General features: G+C 50.1%; 1 protein-coding gene across 3 annotated transcripts in view; it reads right to left on the bottom strand.

The window, feature by feature from the left end:
• Positions 1 to 7,137: 7,137 nt before the first annotated feature.
• The window catches only part of Dkk3 (dickkopf Wnt signaling pathway inhibitor 3), a 47,986-nt gene continuing 32,113 nt past the window's right edge, over positions 7,138 to 23,010 (bottom strand). For all 3 annotated transcript variants that reach the window (XM_078046478.1, XM_078046479.1, XM_078046480.1), the window contains exons 5-8: positions 11,797 to 11,889; positions 10,502 to 10,646; positions 9,479 to 9,635; positions 7,138 to 8,594 (exon numbers count right to left, since the gene is read on the bottom strand). In XM_078046478.1, coding sequence (XP_077902604.1) covers positions 8,378 to 8,594; positions 9,479 to 9,635; positions 10,502 to 10,646; positions 11,797 to 11,889 — 612 coding nt within the window. In that variant the 3' untranslated portion in view covers positions 7,138 to 8,377. The remainder of the gene's footprint in view (positions 8,595 to 9,478; positions 9,636 to 10,501; positions 10,647 to 11,796; positions 11,890 to 23,010) is intronic.

Genomic DNA, 23,010 nt, shown 5'->3' with positions numbered 1-23,010 from the left:
AGGAGCTGAAGAAAGAAATTCTTAGAATGAGTTGTAACCCAGAAAAGAATTGTGAAGTTGTGTTTTTGTTTTATTTTTTGCGAAGTATTAAGGACATTTTGGAACATCAAAACATTTCCCTTAGACCTATCCCAGCAGGTGGCAGCTCAAATTACTGCAGTTTTGTAATTATAACTGATTGTACTTAAGTTATGGATGTAGAGAATATGTTTCACTCGTTCATTCAGCATGTAAATAAAATTATCCTGTTGAGTTATCATAGTTGTAGTTCAGCTATAACCCATGTTTATTCTTTTCACACATCATTATGTACATTTGTGTACATTGAGAAGTTAGCAGTCTGTGTAAATGTAATCCTCAGTGAGGCTCCTCAGTGCTGGGTCCCATAGGATTGTATTTTCCCTTGTTAATGAGGTTTTTCTGTTAAGCGGCTTTTTTTTTTTATTTGTACATTTATTTTTAAAGATTTACCTCCAGTTTGAATCTTCTAGGATGCTTGTAAGTCCCATTTTAATTTTAGAGTCAGTTTGTAGATCCATGTAGTTTAACTTTGAGGAAACGTCTTAACATACTGAATAAATTTGTTAGTAAGGTCTTCTTCGTATAGACTGATACAGTCAACAGGGTTTCATTGAAAAGACTATTAGAATGAGCAAGTTTTTGCTTTGCTAAATAAAACTATACAGTGACCACAATTCTACATAAATTTTGAAATATCATCTAATTTATAAAAATAAAAAGGTTTTGGTAAAACTTTTTCATGCCAGATGCTGTTTACAACAATGAACATGCCAATAAAACATTTGTTCATTCTGTTGTGTTATTTTAGTCATTACACTTTTGTGGATAATGAATCTGAGTTAAGAATAGGTTGGTTATCTTTAGATATAATACTTCAAAACATGAATATCTCATGATAAGGTATATTTACAGTGAAGTTCTCATTAAGAGAGATGAAAAGATGCTAATATCTAACTTTGGGGATCCTGCCAATATTTCAAAATCACATTTCTACCCTTTTTCCTTCTAAGAAAGATATAATTAGAAAATAGTATTGGCAAATGTAGGCTTCACAGTTTGAATATTATCACTGAGAATTCTATAATGTCTTATTAAGTCTCTTAGAATCCACAAGGGAAAAAATTTTTTTTCCTAAGGTAGTTTTCTGGCTAATTTTTATTCCATGTAAACTGTAGCATTCAGCTTACATTTGAAGTAATTTTCTGTATTTTCATTAGTCTTTCAGGTCGCTTGGATTTTCTTATGTAAGGGGGACAAATTCATACTGAGCCAGACCTGTTTACTTGGGACGTGGGCTTTAATAAATGGGGTTTCTGCTTTCAAAAGACTGACTTCCTGGTGAGCCAGGGAGGCAACCTTGGAAGCAAAATGGGCTTAGGAATTGGGTTTGGCTTTGTTTGGCCTCGTGTTCATCAAAGAGTCAGTGGTGAAATTCTCATTCTTCTGCTCCTCTGTCTGTGCCTTCTGCTCTGGTTTTGTTGTCTGTTTTGTGTTTAACTGCTGCTTCTAATTGCAGGTATATTACAAATACCAAGAGTAGAGAAAATGTATTTCATTATAGGGAAAAAGAAAAAAGCTTGCTTTTCAGTGCCTGATAGGGTAAGTGAAAACACAGTGTTGCACTTTAATAATTTCAGTAAAGAAGGTAGTGAATTTTGAAAGTGAATCTGTGGAGGTAGGAAGAGTATTTTACCCAAGGGATGTCACTGTGCATCAGTCTCCCTGGGCTTCAGAGAATCAGGTGAGCATCTGCAACCCTAGAAACGGCACTGATGGTATAAATTGAGTACCAGAGCCCTGGGACAGGGACAGTCTGGTGATACCTGTCTCCTGAGGCTGAGGCAGGCAGCTTGTGAGAAATTGTGATCCTGCTGCCCACAGGTCATGCAGATGTTTTGAAGAGCTTTTACATAGGTGGATGGGTGTGGTCTCCCGTGCACCTACATGCACACTCTCTGAGTGTCTGCATTTTCTGAGGCAGGTGCTTAGGTTGGAGGTACATTCTGGCCAGAGAAACCAAAGCTGTGGTTTCAGGACCATTCCAGACATTTAACTGCTCTGTACAAAAATTTGCTAGGTCCACTTTGCAAACTAAGGAAGTGTACGCAGGGATAGTAACCATGATAGATAAAAGTTGTATGTGAAGGAGCTCTTCCTTAGAGTGTTTGTTGATCAAGTCTGGGAGAACCTGTGCCCCAGCCAGAAAATAAACTATGTAGCCATTGGCTGCCAGCCCACTGTTAGGAGGCCGAGGAGCCGCAGTCACCCACTGGTCCAAGCCAAATGAGTGCACGGCACCTCAACATTGCAGTGTTATTACTAGATTTGGAAGTGACCTGTGAATGTATGGAATTCAATAAAATCTTTTGTTCTGGTTCATTTGCTATATTTCCTTTTCAGTTGGATACCATAGCTCTTCCTCTGGATTTGATCCCTTTGTTCAACATCAAGGCCCCAACCAATTCTTCATACTTGTGACTTGAAAATTGTAGTCTAGAGTACAGTATGTGGAATAGGAGATACCAAGAATTAGCAGGTTTTTTGCTGGCTAAATAAAACTATTCCATCCAAACAATTCTGTGTAATTTTTGAAAAACAAAGCACTATTTGGGTCACAAATTAAAGCCTTATAAGAAAGCCATAAATTCTAAAGTCAGATGCAAAATTATGTATGTGGTATTCTAGAAGGTTAGCAGATGGTTTTTATCAGGTATTCAAAGGAGTTCATGGCCAGAGGAAGTTCCCCTCCACTTAGGTCTAGAATGAAAGTCAGAATCTATGTTTAGACCCACCCTGTATTAATTTTCATAACTTGGCTTTCAGAAACAACACCAGACAAACAAGAAAGCATTAGAGCACGCATCACCATTTAGAAACATGCAGATTCCAGTAGGGGCCAATCTAGGAAGGCAAAAACCCTTGGAAGGAGTATGCTGCCCTTCCCCAGGACAACATCGCCTCCTTCCACCCTCAGCTGCCAGCCCCTATAAGGAAAGTGAATCTTGACTGGTTGTAACTTGAGAATTCACCAGGCCCAGATTGGTAGACCCTATGACCCAGCCTTCAAGTGAGGGGCCACATTCCACCTTCTGCTTTCTGTGCTCTGGACATCCCCTCCCCCACACAAGGGCCTCTATTTAACAATTCAGTAGCCTGCTCAGAGCATCAGCTTACAGAGGTATGAATAAGCAGGGTTGTTTTCCTGACAACTGTACCAACTTCTGTGGAATGCAGTTTCCCACAGAGAGGTGGGCTCACATCAAAGTCTCAGTGCAATCCAGTAACGTAGGTCACTGCATTAGGACAATCTGATTGGAAAAGTGTCAGTGGTTTGATTCAAGGCACCCCACACCCCCACAAGGTGCTCACTAGCTGTGTGGCTTCCTGCTGGGAGCAGGGAGGGGGGTTTGTGTGGTCAGCCTCTCCTTTCCCCTTGATCTTTCTGCACAGAAGAGGCGAAGAGAGGTCTGCTTTCTAAATAGTCTTCTGTCTGGTTGGTGAGGTTGCTTGTCCCTTTTTGACTGGCCACTTAACCCTTGTAGACTGGAAGACAGATGTCCCATGGGTCCTGTCAGCAAAGAACTTAACTCTAAGCGACATTTGGTCCCTTATCAAATGACTGTTTTTGCCAACCTTTGGGCAGTAGACCTTCTCTCTAATGGCCGTGTACCATTAACCCATGCTGCATGGGCCCTGTCAGGTCTTCCACCCCAAATATCATCCATCATTCTGACAGTACATTTCCCCTGTCTCTGGAATTGGGCTGTCAGGATTCACTGGAGGGTCCAATGGTGGTCCTTCCCTGCTACCAGGATGCTATTCTGATTGCTGCTCCTTGCTCCCTGTGTGAGACGGGTGCCAGTCCTCAAGTCCTGCACAGCTTCCCATCTTTCAACAGTCAGTAGCTTCCATACAAGTTTTGAGAGTATTCCCTAAATTTGCCCTCAGGTTTCAGCCAAGGGAACAGGTCTAGTTTCTCCTCCCCCCAGGGGAAGTCAGGGAGGGGAATCATCTGTTTGCCACACTGCATCTCCCAAAAGCATACTTCACACCTGCTCTAGGCTTCTTCACACAGGACCACCACAGTACTGCTGCCACTATGGTGGCAGTTCTCAGCAAGCCCCAAGTGACGGTGCCTCCCTCCCCAGCTGTTGACGTAGAAATCCCACCTGGGTATCAAAAACTGATCATGAGGGTACAATGACACACGCCTGTAATCCCAGCAGCTCGGGGCTGAGGCAGGAGGATCACAAGTTCAAGTCTGGCCTCAACAATTCAGCAAGAGCCTGTCTCAAAAAAAAAAAGTTTTTGAAGGAATAAATAAGCCACATTTCTTGGCAATCTGGAGAGGCTGTGCAGAAATCCTTGCCCTTTCTCATCCTGCCCTCTCCCCTCACAGATAGCAGGCCCTTCACTTCTTTGTCTCTTCAATCCCATCCTCTTGCCCTAAAACCCATTCTCAATTATGTGGGAATCCCCACAAACCCAGCTATTGGGGCTTTGTCCTGTCCTTGGCTGTCTTGTATCCTGCAAATAGCTCCTATATCAGGAATGCTCTGGCCTTCAACAACAGTCTAACAGCAGGTTTATCTGTAATAATAGAGATAAGGTTGAGACCAGAATTGGTTTGTTCCTCAACATCAAGGACCCAGACTCTCCACCTCTATACTAGGCAGACCCAGATGCCTATGGCTTGATCTTTGGATCCTCTGAATACTTGCATTCCAAGAGAGACTGCAGAGGTGATTAAGGTTAAGGGCCTTGCCATGGGAAGATTATTCTGCATTATCCAGGTAAATCCTTAAAAGTGAGAACCTTTCACTGCAACCAGAGTGACAGCACTCAAGATAGAGGGCCCTGATAGTGCTGGCTCTGAAGGACCATGAGCCAAGGAAGGTGAGCCACTTGTAAGGACTAACAGAAGCAAGGAAATGGATGGTTCCCAAGGGCCTTCAGGGAGGAATGCAGCCCACCGGATCACAGATCTCCAGACAGCTGCAGCAGAGCCAAATGCTACATCCTGAGGACCTGTCCTGGAAAGCAGGGAATAAGGGTAGGGCTGGGAAGGAGGGCTGCTTCTTATTTGTCACTCTCCTTTAGTCCGAGGGAAAAAATTTTCCTAGAATTTCTTTGACAGCTTTGCCTTTCAATTGCCTCACCCAGAATTGAGTCCTGAGACCATCCCTAGCTGGGACTAGCTGTCGAGTAGCCAAATGGCCAGTGACTACCATGGCTTCCTTGGCAGCAACTGGATACAGAAGAACAGGCAGTGAGATTTGAGAACCACACTCCACACATGGCATTTAGAGCTGTGAGTAGACGCCATATCTACACCCGATGATGCAAAGTCTCTCTATTTCAGTGGCTATGATAACCAAGTGGAGCAGGATTAAAACAACCTAAGAGTGCCAGGAGAAAAGGACCTAGTTTTATCTCATTTACAGCTGCCCTCTTTGGCACCTAATATAGCGCCCGACATGCGGTAGGTGCTCAACACATTATTGGTAGAAATCATTTTCAGCCTCTTCTGCAAGCACGGCAAGCCCACCTCACCTTACAGCCACGGCAAATGACATTCAGTTTCCCCTCCCTGGGACGGTCCCTTCTTGCCTCCTTCCTTCTGCCTGTGGCTGGAATGCCTTTCCTGTCCCCTCTGGCATCCTGATACACCCTGACCATCTTTGGGAGCCAGTTCCCATGCCAACTCTCTAGGCCAAGTGCTCCACTAGGGCTCCTGCACACTCCAGTATCAGGTTGGCCCTTTTTTGTCTGGCTGCCTAGTTTGGCTGTGTCTCTCGTCCTTCGACTGTGAGACGTTGAGAGTGGGAGCTGTCTGCGTCAACCTGGCACACCCAGTCACGGAGGCTGTCTCTGGGTGGGCGTAGCACAGACCTGCTGATCAGTTTGCAACATGGAGAGTGATCCCATTGATTTTTGACACTGAATAGGGAATGGCTCTGTGTTTGAATAATCCGTGTATTGTGGACATACTACATTAGATGCTGCTTTTATCAGACTTTTGAATCTTTGAGTAACTCCATTTTTTCATCCATCAAATAAAGAAAATACACGTGGGATTCACTGAAGAGGAAAAGAGTTGATACAGGTGGAGTGCCTAATCTGGTGCCCATCACCCTGGTGACCTAACCGTACTACAGTGGCTTCATTGCAGTCCTTGAAGATCTAATTGCTGCAGTCTGCTATGGAGGGGTGTCCTTCAAAGGTCCATGTGCTAAAAAGGCTTGGTCCCAGCATGGTACTGTTGGGAGGAAGTGGCACCTTTCATCTTTAGGAGGTGGAGCCTAGTGAGGACTTAGGTCACTGTTGCGGGGGCGGGGGGGGGCTGGTGGGGTTATGCTTTTGAAGGGGATTATGGGACTCTAGTCTGTTCCTCTCTCCAGCCATGAGATGAGCAGTTTGGCTTCACCACATGCTCCTACCATGAGGTGCTTTCTCTCTACAGATCCAAAGTCAAAGGATCAGGGAGGGACTGGAACTTTCAAATCTGTGAGCCAAAATAAAGTTAATTATCTCAGGCATTTTGTTATAGTGACAAAAACCTCAGCAGTCTGCATTTGATTACAGGAAGCTTCTAAGAAGACATCACCAGGCTCAGAGGCATATGCTTCTAATCCCAGTGACTTGGGAGACGGAGGCAGGAGGAGAATCTCAAGTTTGAGGCCAGCCTCAGTAATTTAGTGAGACCCTGTCTCAAAAAAAAAAAAAAAAATTTTTTTTTTTTTTTTTTTTTTTTGGTAAAAGGTCTGGGACTGTAGCTTAGTGGTAAAGTACCCCTGAGTTCAGTCCCCAGGCACACACACACACATACACACACACACACACACACACACACACACACACTCTTATTCCATTTGTTCTTTCAGGAGACAGTGAAGCAGTTACACTTTTAATCCTAATTCTGATCCAGAAATGGTTAAGATTTCTAAAATATCTGGATCCTAAAGGAGGTGTGCTTCAGATGTCTGGAAAATTTGCTTCTATGGAAGAAATCTGTTTTGTACAGGTCATTTCTATTTTATTGTTTATGGCTGAAATGGTTTTATATTTATTTATTCAAAATCAGAAGAAAAAAATGAAGTCCAAAAACCACAGAAGTGTAGTCGAAGTGATTTATACTGGATTTCTAAATGCAACATGTGTTTATACATAATTTAAAACTCAAAGAAAGCATGCTTATACAGTCATGTGCAACTTTAAAATTTAATAACTCTGAACAAATACATGATGGAAACAATTCCTGGCACCTGAAAATATCATTTGTGGAATGACATCCAGTTCAGTGTTCTCAGTTTGAATATTACAACCATATTTCATAGAACCTGGCTTCGTTTTATTTGCTCCATGTGGTCAATAATGACCTTCAGCTGCTGCTAAGTGATTTTTCAAATTTCATTAATCATCTCTGCCCTACCATTATCTCAGTGTTTTCTGCAAGTTAACTTAAATACTATACCTTCAAAATGACTAATGCAAATGGCCACAGGGGGAATGTCCACGCCACTGGTCTCCACCAGAATGATGGCTACCCCACATTGCTATTTCTAACAGAATCAATCTTAAAGAGTTATCAGATGTGCCTCAAAAGAAAAAGATCTCATTCTCCTTCCTTTTGGAAGTACTGTTGATGGCACTGAGTTTGGTGGGGGGTAGGGTAACTGGAAAAACACTGGGCTTGGAGTCACCCCTGGGTGAAACCCCACTCTGGTCTTCACTAGCTGTGTGACTTGGGCAAGTAACTTGTGGTCTCTGAGTCTCCAAGATCCTTCAGAGATGAGAACAATGCTCCTCCTCCACAGGCTGTGATGAGAGGGAGTCAGTCGGGGGAATGAGAATACCGTCCTGACGCCCAGGTAGGAGCCGAGGGAAGCAGCCGAGTGGATGAGCACGTGAAGCGGGGCGAGCTGAGCATCCCTGCAACAGCTGCCTCTGCCCGTGGAAAGATCTTTGCGTTTTTGCCACGTGGATGTTTGCAAAAGCAGGGCGCCCTTCTCCACGCCTCCCCAAAACCCATCAAGGGCAGGCTCTGCCTCATTTTTCACCTTTTCCCTTCCAACAGTTCTCAAATAATGCCTGCCCACCCGTAGGGGCCCAGGGGCTGGGTTCTGCCCTCACCCTGCCAGGCCCCGTCTTTCTCAAGCACCAGAACGGTGACGCGTTGGAGGGCAGCCGCGGGCAGCTGGACGGACACACAGCACCTCATTCTGTTAAGCCAGAGGGAAAGTTTACTGGGGAGAAGACACGGGGGAAAGCCTGGCCAGCCCACACCTAGGGGACACACCTGGGGAAATAAATTAGCTATTTCTATTGCACGTCTACCCGAGACACGGGTTTGCATCTAAATCTCCTCTTCCCCCAGCAGCTCAGCAGCAGCAGGCTCCCCGAGCACCATCTCCTGGGTCAGGCTCCTCTCCAGGTCCTCCAGTTCCTGGCGTACCTCCTCCATGAAGCCACCATCTTCATACTCATCAGGAGCCTCCCTGGGCAGCAGGCTGTCCCCGTCTTGGCTGTGGCTACCAACGAAGGCTGGCTTACACACATACACCAGGCTGTGGCTGGGGAAAGACGGGGCTGGGACTTAGCCAAGATTCTCCCCACGCAGGCAAAGCTGGGCTCTAAGCATGGGGGTGCCTAGAAGGGAAGCCCTAGGCCGCCATTTCTGTGGACCTTCCAGCCTCACCTCCACATCACCTCTTCTTCAACAGCCTCCGCTTCATATCAACATCTTACCTGAAACAAGATAGCTGAAGGAAGGTCAACTGGGAGGCGGCACTGAGGGGCAGCAACCCCACTCCAGCTGTAGGCTTGTTTTCCTGTGGCTGACTCTTGGGTTCAGCAGCCCAGGGACAGGCCCCAAGGAAGACAGGGTTTGGGAGTTCCCAGCCCACCTGGGCCTCCAGACAGGAGGCAGCCTGCGTGCAACATGGTGTGACTCCATGTCTGATACCCCTGGGTTGTCTGTCCTGCCACCCTGGATTCTGTGGAAGAGGGGCTGGAGTTGAGGCTGCTCAGAGGACAAGAAGGCGTGCAGAGATGCCATGTCTGAGCCCTGGTACGTCAGTCTCTCTGCAGCCTGACACTGCTGGTGCCCTCCACCTGGGCGCCCACACCTCATTTCCTTCCTGCCCCTCTACCAGCACTCTCTCTTCCTGTCCATCGCCCAGGGAAATAAATTAGCTATTTCTATTGCACGTCCACCCGCAACTCGGGTTTGCATCTAAATCTCCGGGGCTCCCTCCTCAGCCCTCCACTTTTCTCCTCCATGCCCTCTTGTGGGTCATCCGCCTGTGAAGCTTCAGTCCTTGAGATGAGCCCCAAATCTGTGACCCAAGGACACCTCCAATTAGACCTGCCCTGCTGAGTCCACATCTCCCCAGGCAAAACCTCCTGCCCTTGAGTCCCCACTTCACTTATCTCAGCCCTTAAAGGGGGCACTCACCTGTGGGGCTGGCAGAGGAGGCCACTGGCACATGGACATCGGTCCAAAGCTCCTTCAGGCTCCAGCTCCCAGGTGATGAGGTCCAGGAGCCGGCTGGCCGGGTCATGGCAGAGCTCACCCTCCACTGGCAGGGGTGTGCACACGGGGAACAGCAGGCCTGGAACCAGCCAAGAGTAACCATAGGGAGGGACAGAGAGATGGGCCCAACCCTCACAGTGAACTTGGGATTGAAGAAGTGGAATGAGAGGGAACAAGATGGCAATATGGGCTCAGGAGGAGTGACGGGGGAGGACAGCGGGGCGCTGGCGGGGCAGGGTGTGGGGGGGTGTCTGCCTGGAAGAAGTGAGCTGGGTTTTAGGGAACAAAATCTGAAGAAATTAAGTCTGGGTATAGCACCTACAAAGACCTGGGGTCAGGTCAAAGGGAAAAGGTGGTAGAGGCAGAGAGGGGAAGGAGTGGAGGGGACCATGAGGCCTTGTGAGTCCATCTGCTGTGGGAGGTGACAGAGCTACTGTGGATCCCAGGGAGTAACCCCGTCAGGCAGCTCTTCCAGAAAACCACCGAAGCAGCAGGTCCTTGGAGGCCCTGTGGGGCTGGGGGAGGCAGAGCTGGGGAGGTGGCTCAGGAGAGCTCTCGGCCACTCTAGTGAGAGCAGAGGGAGCCTCAGCAGGCCTCACCTGGAAGAGACACTGTGGATGGAACCTGGGAGAGGGACAGGGCCAGTGCTCGCTCTAGGGCCCGGAGAGGGAGTGGGACGGGGAGGGGCTGCTGGAGTCCAGCCTCTGTGGGGACACCCTCCTGCCCTGGGCTCATGCACCATGAAAGAATTTAATTTTCTAGGCATCAACAGCGTGGAAAAAAAGGGTCTTCCCACTCAGGCTCAGATTGTGGGGCTAGGACATACTCCTGCCCAGGAGGCGGGACCCAGAGAAGATGTAGGGGACATGGCCATGTCTCCAGCAGACCCCGGACGGACGGAACTTGGGACCAGCTTCCTCTGCACCCAGAGGGGAGCCCACCCACCTCTTTGGAAGGCGCAGCACAGCCCAGGCTGGCAGTCCCTCTGGTTGTCACAGATGGTTCCATTGCCACCTCTGGTGGCCTTTTTGTTGCAGTGACCCCAGACGCAAAGTTGGTCTCCACAGCACTCACTGTCCCGGGTGCAGAGCTGCAGAGAGGTGGGGAAAAAACAAGTGTGATAGCTCATAGACCTTAGGAGCCTGGCCCAGCCCGGCCCAAAGATGCCACAGATACTCTCGCTAAAGGAGGAAGAGACAGAGTGCGGTCCTAGGTGGGTGGGCTTTAGTGTAAGTCAAGGAGGCCGGGCTGGGAGCCTGGCTGTCAAGACACGAGGGATCAAAACATTGGAAAAACAGCACCCAACGAGTCATGTGTGAGTCCTTCACAGCCTGAGAGTCTGGAAGGGACAGTTGAGTATCTTTGAGCCCCACCCAAGACTTGGGCCTTCCACTTTTCAATTAGGACCCTAGGTCAGGAAGGACGGCGGCTCCAGGCCTCCAGATGCAGGCAGCTGCAAGATTCCAATAAGCTGACCAAGCGTGAGGCCCAAGCCTGTAAGCCCAGATGGGGATGGCCCAGGGGCGCCAGGGGCTTGGAGCCACCTAGAGAATGGCAGCGGGAGCAGTGTGGGGTCGGTGTGGCGTGCCCAGTGTCGTGGGGTGGGCTGGGAGGTATCACAGCAGCTGCTTCACCACAGAAGGGCTGAGCAGGGTAATGAGAAAGGCTTTATTTTCCAAATCATCATGCTGTGTATTGGACAAGTGACAAGGGAGTCTGAGCCACAGCTTTGTCCAAAATGTTTGTGGGGTGGAGGGGAGGGTGTCCTTTGCCCACCCAGCGTTTCTCAGTGGAACCTCCATTAGGGGAGAGCTTTGGCCTCCTGGCTCCTCCTCTATCTCTTCTGATCTGGGGGTGGGCTGCAAACCCAGAGGACAGAGAGCAGCTGCCTTCCCCTGCCTGAGGGTGTTGCTTGTGTCTAGTAGGATGAGTCATCCCAGGAGACGGGATAGAGCCTCCCCCCTCCCCTTCTCTGCCATTCATGGGACATTGTGACCAGAGATCCTGGGTGGGCCAGGGACGGCAGCAGGTCTGCAGATGGCTTCCTGCAATCCCAGACTGGTCACTTCCTGGTCATTCCAGAGTCAGCTCCTTTGGGATCCCTCTCCACCATCGAGGGAGCCTTTCCATGGTGGAGAGGGATCCCAAAGGAGCCCATCTGAGAGTCCCTGGGACCCCTGGCCGCCTCCCACAGCTTCCCTGACCTTGTGCTGCAGCCCAGGAGACCTGGGCATCCTTACCATCTGCTGCTCCCGGCATGGCTGGCAGGTGTACTGGAAGCTAGCAAACTGGCAGTACCTGGAGGGCCCGCAGTCCTCGTCAATGATGCACTCCTGGGGAGGGCAGAGGGGGCCTCATCAGTGAGATGCAGGGCTGCGACCCACAGAGCCCAGGAAGGCTGGGATGAAACACGACCCGGGATGCTCAGGAAAGGCCTCCAGGCCCCAGTCACCCCAGAGCCTGCTGGCTGCTCCTCCCCATCTCCCCTGGAACCAAGGATGCCACACCCGATTCACACACTGCCTGTGTGCAGTCTCCGCCCACACGCCCCGGGCAAAGCTGAGACAGACTGGCCTTCCACCGGCAGCAGATGGGTCTAATAAAAAGTGCTAATGAGTTCCAGGCCCAGGGGGCCGCACAGGAAGGGCTGGAGGCCAGGCCCAGCAGGCCCTATGTCTGTGAAGTGGAGCAGAGGCTGGGCGGCTGGCCTCCTGCCCTGGAGGCTGCAGCCCTGCCTGGGGAGCACTTGTGGTGTCCTGGGCCCAGGGTCCTGGCAAGAGGCAGAGGCAGCTGCCAGCCTGGATGTGAGAGGAGGGGGGCTGGGGTCCCGCCTCCCAGGGCAGGAGCTTTCTCCCCATGACTGGCAACTCCTCGAGGTGGAGAGATGAAGGGGAGGAGGAGGAAGGACGCCTGTCGGCCTCCGAGTCAGGCTCTGGTCTCAACTTCAAAGCATGGAAAGGAGGGCAGGAAAGGGGGGAATGTGATGACAAGAACAACCATCAACCCCCAGTGCAGGCTGGGCTCCACTAGGTGACTGTCCTAGCAGGTGGCAGATAGGCATTGCCTCCCCATGTTGCCAACTGGGAAAGGGAGGCTCAGAGAGGCCAAGGGTTTCCCCCAGAGCGCCCAGCTAGTGCAGGGTACAGGGACACTGCCCACCAGCAGCTCTTGAGAAGAGGGGCTCAGGGCTCCAGATAGAGCATCCAGAGGGCAGCGAGGTTCCCTGCGACCCTAGAGTTCTGGGGCCCCAGCATGCCTTCTGGAAAGGCCTTGGCAGAGAGGAGGACCTGCCTCCCCTCTGTTTCGGTGTATCCTCCACCTGTAAGCAGGTAGGGAGTGCATCCTGGAGAAGCCTAACAGGCAGGCCTGGATCTAAGTGCCTGCAGTTGGTCCCCACCTCTGCACTGTGAGCCGAGGTAGTACTTGACCAATGGGTATGGTCAGGTTCTCGAGGTACCAGGGACCTAAGTATACGTGTAGACTGGGAATCAGCAGAGAGGTTGTGGCCAAGTAGCCAAAGAAATGAAGCCCTGTCATTGGGAAGGAGTTGTTGTCCTTGGTCCAGGCCTGGGCGTCCCCTGGCCAACACTGCAGAGACTAAAAAAACACAGACTGAAATGATTGGGTGGTAAGAGTTTCAACCCCAACAGTGATTTAATCCCCTGATACAGATTAACTGAGTGGTAACTGAGAGGTAGGGTGTGGGTGGAGGAGGTGGGAATTGGGGTGTGGCTTTGGGTATATATCTGTATCTGGAGAGTGGTGTCTCTCTCTCTGCCTCCTGGTCACCATGAGGTGAGCTGCACTCCTCCGCCACCCTCTCCTGCCATGATGTTCAGCCTCACCTGGAGCCCTGAGGATGGAGCCGGCCTTCTACGGACTAAGACTTCGGAAACCATGAGCCCTCAAATAAACTGTTGCTCCTCTACAGTTGTTCTGGTCAGATCCTTTAGTCGCAGCAGCAAAATAGCTGACTAGAACAGCCTCACTGGACACAGCGCCTCTGGAGGACAGCAGGCAGCCAGAGCAAAGGCACCTGTGTTACTGGCAGGTCCAGGTCACCATCTTGCACCAGACTCTGCTCACCAGGAGCTTCAGACTGACCCCCATATTGACTAACAAGCAATTCTTTACTGTGATTTTGAAGAAAGTCAAAAGAGAACACATTGCCTAATAGTCTAAAAATGACCTAAAATTACTCTTCTGCACATCTCCCTCAGGTCCCACTTATCTCAGCCCAGTAGCTGCCACCAGTCCCCTTCCTGCCATTCTGGGACCGATGATCAATGTTGCAAGGTACTGGCAGCTCAGCAACCAGGACTCTCCCCGCCTAAACGGAGCAGGTGAGGCTTTGTTCCTGCCACTCTCTCAGCAAGCCTCAAATGTCAGGAATGACGCCATCACTGTTTTTATTGCTGAGAAGCAGGCTTTGACGGGGGCGGCCCAAGTTAAGCGGCTGAGCTAGGTAGGAGCTGGCTGGACCCAAGACCCCGTGGTGGCAAGAGAAGTCCATGTGGCTGTAAATACAATCATCAGTTTCAGAACACAGGTACCAAAATCCACAGATGCGCAAGTCCTTTATGTAAAACAGCATAGAATTTGCATATAACCTACACATGACCCCTGAGCACTTTCAATCATCTCTAGATTACTTCCAGCACCTCATACAATGTGAATGCTCTGTAAATAAATGGTTTACTGTCTTGTTCAAGGAATCACACACGACAGGAAAAAAGTCTGTACTTGTTCAGTGCAAACACAATTTTTGAAAATGTTTTCCATCTGAGGTTGGTTGAACCCAGGGATCCAGAGGGCTGAGTGTAGATCACATGACATTCGTTGTCTCCGCCCACCACACCCTCCCTCACAGACCCAACGTAGGCAGCTCAGCAGGAAGCTTCCTGACATTTTCTCCAAGGCAGAACAGCAAGAGAATGGAGTAGGAAGGATGACATTTGGGAGGAAGGAAGGACCAACAGGCTTTGAAACCTTTTTATGAATCTGGCTACATTTTGAGGCTCTGGAGACACATAGGGGAAAATGAGAAAGTCCTTGCTCTTAAAGAATTCATAATTCGGGGCTGGGGCTGGGGCTCAGTGGTAGAGCGCTTGCCTGGCATGTGCGAGGTACTGGGTTCAAGTCCCTGCACCACATAAAAATAAATAAAATAAAGGTATTGTGTCCAACGGATTCATAATTCATCTGGCAAGGTGGGGGGGGGAAAGGAACATGGTTGAAGAGGAGATAAAGGGTACAAACAGAAAATTTATAGCAACAGAAATCTGTGGATTGGAATTTTTTTTCTTTTCTTTTTGAAACCCAAGGGCACTTAATCACTGAGCCACATCTCTGGTCCCCCTTTTTATATTTCATTTAGAGACAGGGTCTCACTGAATTATTTAGGGCCTTGCTAAATTGCTGAGGCAGGGTTTGAACTCGCAATGCTCTTTGTCTCATCCTCCTGAGCCACAGGAATTATGGAATCTGTGGATGTTCTGGGGAAAGATGGGATGGAGGTTGCTAAATCTGAATTACAATCTGAACACAGGGACTGGACTGTATCCTAGGTTGTGCCTGATATTATAAAGGGCTTTAGACATGGGAAAGGGGAGAGAAGAAGGATCAGTCAGTGTCAGATTGATGTCATGTGAAACGTCACAGATGCTCCACTGGTCACTGCTGGGTTTCCAGACAGAAAGGGGCATGGTCCAGAACAGACTCTCCTCTACAGCTCCCCAAAAGAAATGCAGCTCTGCCCACCCTATGGGCTTATCCCAGTGAGACCAGGTTGGACTGCTGACCTACAGAAATGTGACATCATAAGTCTGTATTGTTTCAGACCACCAAGGTTGTGGTAGTTTGTTACAGCATCAACAGGAACTAATACAATATCTAGGGTTGGTAGGGGTTTCAGGAAATGGGCATTTCCAGGTGCTTTGGAGGTAATTAATATTGAGCTAGATTTTAAAAAAAAAAATCTTGCAGGCAATTCATCAGCATCTATCAAAAATCTAATGCACACATCAAGGTAATTTTCCTTCCAGGTATCCATTCTAAGAAACACTTGTCCTCAATGCAAATATCTGAATACAAAGATGTTTGAGGCCACACTGTTGTATTATTCATAATTCCAGAACGAACAGAAATGACCAATGAAAGGGAACTGATTATTCCAGAGTCATTTCTATGGAGTAGTGTCTCCAGGTTGACCTTAAAATGAATGGAGTGGCCCTCTTTGCATAGTGATTTCTACAATATGTCAGAAAGTAAAGCACGCCCATATTAGAATTACACAATCCCACTTTCTAAAAGCAGAATAGAATTTCACATGTGTGTCTGTGTCCTGCACACCACCTGCCACAAAATGGGCACACAGTGGGTAAGTGCTGAATGGATGCGACCACTTGCTGCCACTGTGGCAAACAGGGTGCAAACGCTCATCCCTAGCAATGATTTGGAAATCAAAGCAAAGAACATAGGCATTCCATTAATTTGGCTTCCTCTTCCCCCAAAATTCTTTGTGGATTTGGAACTCTGACTACATACTATATGCTTCCTTTTCCAGGTCTTTAATTGAAAACTATGAGCTAGGATCCTTCTTGTACCAATCCCCTGAGAATCTGCTGTTACAGTTACCCACATAGGACATGTACCTGGCCATCCCAGGAATAGCTTCCTTTCCCCAGTGGGCCTCTGTGTGTGGCAAGGCATCCCCTGCAAAGCCACAGTGAAGCGATTCATTGTTTTCAAACAATGGAAAAATTGCGAGGCATGGAAGCTTGCCAGAGACCTCTGAAAAAATCCAAACACATTAAAGCAACTGGTTTCCTTAGCTGATATGTGTGTGAGACCTCCAGGAATGCCAGTAGCCTGCTTTCCCTCTAGAAAACCCCGTGTTTTGTTTCGAGCTAGCTCACCAGCCTGCCTGGGTGGATGCACAATGGTCCTTCCCGGCAGACCCTGGCAATGCTTGGGAAGAATCGTGATCACATTAGAAATCCCAGGTGCACAAACTTTGAATCCTGGTTTTGCCCTTAAGAGCAGTATGACCCTGGGCTGCTGATTCTACCTTTAATACAAAACAAGGCTGATAGCAGGAGCTATTTCCAGAGCTGTTGTGTTGAATTAGTGCTCTGTGAATGGTGACCATGGCAACAGACGGCTGCACCCTCCCTCACCCCTCCGATGTCTGATTCCCTGGCACAGCCCCGCAGGGGCCCAGCTTGTCAACAGAAAGGCAGGTCTAAAAAGGCAGGGGCCTGATGCCTCCTCAACAGCTCTACAGCTCTGTCCCGTCAACGCTGGGGGGGACAACTAGTCCTGACTTTTTCCCAGAGGGTGTCAAACAGGTGGGCAGCAGCCTGTGTGTACTCCCACAGGAGGAAAGTCCTGGGGCAGAGTGGCCTCTCACTGTAGGAAGACTGGCTTTCCCTCCTGTAAGGTTGTTCCTACGGGGTCTCTCCCGAGGCCCCCTTAGCAGGAGGGGTAGGTCCCGCCTTTCTAGGTATCTCCAATCTAAGGAAGATTGCAGGTCCTCAGACCTTAGCAGAACTGAGCAGGTGGGAGGGGACGACATGTGATGGGCACAGCCAGGCCCTGAGCTTAGTGATCCAGGTTCTATTCAAAAGTTCCACTTCTTTTACCTGTGTTCAGGAGCGTGTCCACCTTTGAGCCAAGGTACTAAATGGACCAGCACCCAGCGGGGCCCAGGCTGGCTGCAGAGCTCAGGTGAGAGGCCGGGGAGGCTCAGCTGCTTCCTCAGTCAATGCCAGGGTGGGGTTGGGGGCGAGGGGGCAGAGCTCTGCATTCAGTGTCTCAGGTTATATACAGTGAAGACCCCACAGGACCACCCACCTCTCAGGCCCCAGGACAGCAGGAGAGGCTCCTCTCCACAGGGAGCCTGAACTGAAGGCCCACACAGGATGGGGAAGGTAGCACACTGAACAGAGGCTACAACAGCCATCCATCACAGCAGGGCTATGGCTTCCCGCCAAGTGGCACAGATTCCCTCTGATCAAATCGACCTGGTTATTGTCTCACCTCGCAGATGTAAAAACTGAGACTTAGGTGAAGGATCTGCCCAGTCGCCTGGCTTGTCAGAGATGGCCCTGGGAGTCCCTAAAGACAGGCCCTTCCCATCTCTTCGGAGGATATCTTCACTTTGCTCTCCCTCCAGCGTGAACCAATGTCTTGCTCAGTCCCAGTTTAACAGAGCCTGCCTGGCCGGGCCCTGGGCTCCCCATATCCCCAGAGACAGAGGGCCAAGGCCACAGCCTCTGGGCGTTTGGGCCTACAGGTCATTAAGGCTGGATGACAAAAGCCAGCCGCTTGGGTTTCAGGGCTGCTCTAAGTCCCAGCCACTAGGTCTGCCCGACTCCTCCCTCCCTGACAGACGCCCAGAAGCTGGTTATGGGGACTGCAGCCATTCCAAGGATGGTTTCTTTGTTGTCCCAGGGAAGGAGCTATATTTAGAAAGTTCAGAAGCCAGCGGGGAAGCGGGACTGGGAAGGCAGTGTGCGTTTGGCAGGGACACTGGGCCTGGACACTGTACCGGTGCTTCAGCGCCATCATGACATAGTGGAAAATGGCAAAGGAGCCGTTCTCGCTTTTGATTTTCCAGCTCGGGGGTTTATCAGAGGAGGGAGGCTCCCAGGAAGCAGAAACAAATTTGTGGGAGATGGAGGGACCACAAACAAATCCCTCCAGGTTTTCCAAGGCATCTGTGTGGGGCCACCGGCTCAGGGGTTCTATGGGTCAATCTTGACTTTGCAGATGAGGAAACTGAGCCTCAGAGCCCAAGAACATTAGGGGAAGAAAAGCCAAGATTCAACACCAGTCCATCAGATGCCCAACCACTCACTCTTTCCACTGCCTCTATGGCCTTGAAATGCCCTGATATGGATTCTTGACTCCCAAAATTCCTATTTTGAAATCCTACCCCTGATACTTCAGAATGTGACCTTATTTGGAGACACGGTCATTGCAGGTGCAATCAGTTATAATGAGGTCCAATAGGACTGTTGTCCTTGTAAAAAAAAAGAAAATTTGGACACAGATATGCACAGACCGAAGACAAGGTAAAGAGACCCAGAGAAAAGAAGGCATCTATAAGCCAAGGGGAGAGGCCTGGAAGACATCCCGCCCTCACAAGGAAACAATCTGCTAAAAACTTGATTTGGAGCTTCTGGCCTCCAGAACTGTAAGAGGATAAATTTCTGCTAAGAGACCAGTGTGTGGTGCTTTGTTACAGGAGCGCTAGCACACTAATACACACTCATACATGCCCCCTTCCCTCCAAACAAGCCCATCACCTACATTTTCACACACATCCAGTTCTATTCCTGAGCACCCACCATCTTCCTGCTGGGACTAGAACAGATTAGTGGGGAACCACAGGCATATTCAAGATGCTGAGCCTTAGGGGCAGAACAGTGTTCCCTGGTTGAGAACTCAGTCAATCAGGGAACCCTATGCTTCAGCAGTGACTCAAGGTTTGGGTGGGGCTCGTTGTCTGTGGCTGGCCATTTCCTGGGGTGGGGGAGGTAGCTCTAGGCCACAGTTGCTCCCAGGATGAGCTGATGGGATACAGGGGTGGACTGATTAAGGTCCAGATTCTCCCAGGACTGCAGGCAGGCTGGGGTTGGGGGACTCTCAGTGCCACCATCACAAGAGGTCAAGGAATGCACCTTTTCCCACTGGGACCCCACATTTCCCCAGAAGCGCTGCACTTGCCACACTGCTGCATGACACAAGTGTCCCTGGGGCCCCATGGGAGTGACACACCGGCTCCGAGGCCCAGGCCTGGATTCAAATCTAACTTCACTGACAAGCCAGGGGATCCTGGGAAAACCCCAAGCATCTCTGCCTCAGTTCTGTTATCTGTAGAATGGGGACTGTCAGGAAGTTGTTGGGCATATTCAAAGAGATAATGTTCATGGTGCCTCCAGCCTCTGGGCTCCTAGAGTGCATCTCCACCTGCAGGGCTTAACTCGGGGAAGGAGCCCAGGGCCGTCTCAGGAGGCTGCAACTACAGCGAGCCCCAGGTGGGCTGACGGGCCTCACTCTGTGGAATGAGCCCTTGTTTTCACTGAAGGCAGGAACACGGAGCTTCAGGCTCTCTCCCTCATCACCACACAAACTCCTGCTTCCTCCCAGAGCCTTCTGTTGTGGGGTGGAGACAAATGGGAGGGGGAGAGTGTCACCTCACTGCAGGAGGGCCTAGACTGGCCAGCAGAACAAGGACAAAGGGCAAGGAAATGTGACACAATTCAATCCATGCTGGAGGCTAGGCCCCGTCCAGCATCTCCATCTCATCCTAGCACCATCTTATCTTCCAAAGCGAGTAAAAGAAGCCCCGCTTTTGTGTCCTCATCCATTGCTGGGAGGATGCAAATTGGTGCAACCACTCTGGAAAGCAGTATGGAGGTTCCTCAGAACACTTGGTATGGAACCACTACTTGACCCAGTTATCCCACTCCTCAGTATAACCCCAAGGAATTAAAATCAGCATATTACCGTGATGCAGCCCCTTATATAGCTCGGTTCACAATAGCTAAGCTATGGAACCAACTTAGGTGCCCTTCAACAGATGAATGTATAAAGAAAATGCGGTACATATACACAATCGAATATGACTCAGCCATAAAGAAGAACGAAATTATGGCATTTGCAAGTAAATGGATGGAACTGGAGACTATCATGCTAAGTGAAATGAGCCAATCCCCAACCCCTCCTCCCCCAAAAAAGGCTGATGTTCTGGATGCTAACTTACAATGGGAGCAGGAGAGGTCACCAGATCCGACAAGGAGAAGTGGGGGAAAGGAAGAGAGGATGGGAATGGGAAAGACAGTAGAATGAATCGGACGTTACTTTCCCAAGCTCACATATGAACACACAACCAGTGTAACGCCACATCATGTACAACCACAAGAATGGGAAGTTACACTCCATGTATGACATGTCAAAATGCATTCTGCTGTCATGCATAACTAAAAAGAACAAACAAAAAATATATAAAAAAGAAGCCCCACTTTCAGACAAGGAAGCAGGCAGAGAGGCGAAGTTGCTTGCCAAGGTCGTGGGTAAGGGCAGAGCTCCCCTTGACCCTAACCCAAGGCTCTCAGGAGATGAGGCCAGACTCTGGGGGATGGGTGGGCTGGGCTGGGGGCTCAGGCAGGGGACAGGAGGTGGCATGTGGGGCAGGAAGGAGCTCTGGAGCTCTCAGGGACGGGACTGCCAACCCAGCCCACTGTGGGAAGGCAGGTCCCCAAGGCTGACCCTGGAGCAAGGTGCCTGGAGGGCTAGAAAGGGTGCCCAGGAGGTGGTGGGTGGCCTCCCCTTTATTCTAGGAATTTCTAAGTCAGATTTCCCTCATTCCTGGGAGGTTTTTTGGACCTTCAGACAAAGCCAGCTCCAGGAGCCTGTTAACTGTACGCCTGTCTGGGACACGGCCGCCCCCCACCCCCCCAGTCTTTCCTGGATGCCGCACTGGAAAAAGCCAGCGCAGGGCGGCAGACGCCCTCCCGAGGCTCCCGGCCCACCCTGCGGGCAGAGGCTGCCCTGTGGAAACTCCAGGTGGGCGCTGGGAACTGAAGCTGTCATTGTCCTGAAGTGCCAGCCTCCACAGTAGCCTGGGCTGCTCCTACCGATTCCTTGTTCCCCACGTCACACAAGCCAGGGAAGAGAATGTGCCCCCAGCTGGACTTAGGCATGGAGTATGTCCCCTGCGCAGCCCTTGAGTGCCTGGTCACTTGGGAAATGCCCTTGACGTCCTCTCCCTCCTCCTCCTCCTCTCCTCTAGCCCCACCATACAGCACAATTCCCCGTTGGCCTCCCCGACGGCCTCCTCTCTCCATCGTTCAGGAAGCCCCCTTCAGGCCCAAGAGTCTTCAGGGCTGGGGAGCAACTGTTCCACAGAGAAGCTGCCCCCCACGCCAGGACCCTGTCCTGCTGCCAGGCCACAGAGGGCCGCCCCAGGCTCCCGGGGCTTCCCAGCACATTCTTGGAGCACGAGTGCTCAGTGCTCCCTCTGGGGAACTGAGCTCATTCCAAAGGAAACGTCTTCCTGTGGCCGAGTCTAATCAGCTGTGTGCCTGTCGCCCTGCCTGAGCAGGAATGGTGCCTAGAGGCCACCCTGCCTGCTTCCCCAACACCTGTCCAGGGTCCCAGCCTCAGGGTCAAAGCTGCACAGCCTCCACCCCTACTCCAGAGGCACATGGTGGCGGGGTGGGGGGACTGCCGTGCCCTGTGTGGGTCCCTCCTGCTCAGCACACGTAGCACACGGTCACACTCTGCATACGGAAGAGCCGGCTGGGGACAGAACTTCAGGTCCAAACATGTGGGCCCTGCCCTGCAGCACCGCCAGCACCCACCAGGCTTGATGTAAGGAAGGACCCAGTCCTGCCCACCCGTGGCCCGACATCTTGTTTTGTCCTACATTGATCGCCCCTTCGGTTGGGGGACTCAAATCAGGATTGCCAGATTCCTCAAATAAAAATATCAGACACCCAATGAAATTTGCATTTTGGGTAAGAAAAAATAAAAATAATACTTCAGTACACTATTCCCTATATTTTACATGGGACAGACTTTTATTAAAAATTATTTTAGTATCACACAGAATTTTACCTGCCGACCCAGGCAAATGGGAAGGTTCTGCAGGGATGTTTCTTAGAAGCCTTAGGCAGGAGGATGAGAAGGAGCCAGTGGGCACAGGAAGAAGGGTGGCCTCAAAAACAGCCATGAAACTGGTCAACAAGGACATCCAGGAGCCCCCTCCTGACCCTAGACCTTTGGCTAGGCAAAGACCACCCAGCAATCCAAGGGAGGAGGCCCAGAAGGGTTGTCCCACCCCTCCGCCACCCCAGGCTCTGTCCTATACCTCAGGGGGGTACAGGTACAGGTTCTGTATTTGGAGAAAAGTTCTCGGATTCTATATGATGGCAGTGACTGTCATAAAGCAATCACAGTCACAGCAGCCAATATGTATACCATGCTTACTGTATGCCACAGTGAAAACTTTAAAACAATCTATGAATACAATTCACTATTACTATTATTATTCCTTTTTGTTTTACAGATGAGAAAAGCTAAGTAACTTGCCCAAAGTTACACAGCTAGTGAGAGGTAGAGCTGAGAGGTGAACCCAGACCAGCTGGGTTCACCTCTAGATCAGCTAGCATAGAGGACCAGGGACCAGAGACATGCACCAGGCTGAGTGTCCCTGATGGTTTTGCCCTTACCCATCAGATCCTCTGTCCATAAGCTTTTCAATGTGGGGTAAAAAGAACAGCCTCACAATTATCAAGGATATAAGCAACAGTAAATACTGGTGAGGATGTGGGGAATAGGCGCACTCACACATTGCTGGTGGGACTGCAAACTGGTGCAACCACTCTGGAAAGCAGTATAGAGATTCCTCAGAAAATGGCATGGAACCACCATTTGACCCAGCT

Source organism: Ictidomys tridecemlineatus, chromosome 4 (genome assembly GCF_052094955.1).
Source record: "Ictidomys tridecemlineatus isolate mIctTri1 chromosome 4, mIctTri1.hap1, whole genome shotgun sequence".
NCBI classification, from domain to species: Eukaryota; Metazoa; Chordata; class Mammalia; order Rodentia; family Sciuridae; genus Ictidomys; species Ictidomys tridecemlineatus.
The sequence above is the reverse complement of the archived record's forward strand: the minus strand, read 5'-3'. Positions and strand labels throughout refer to the sequence as shown.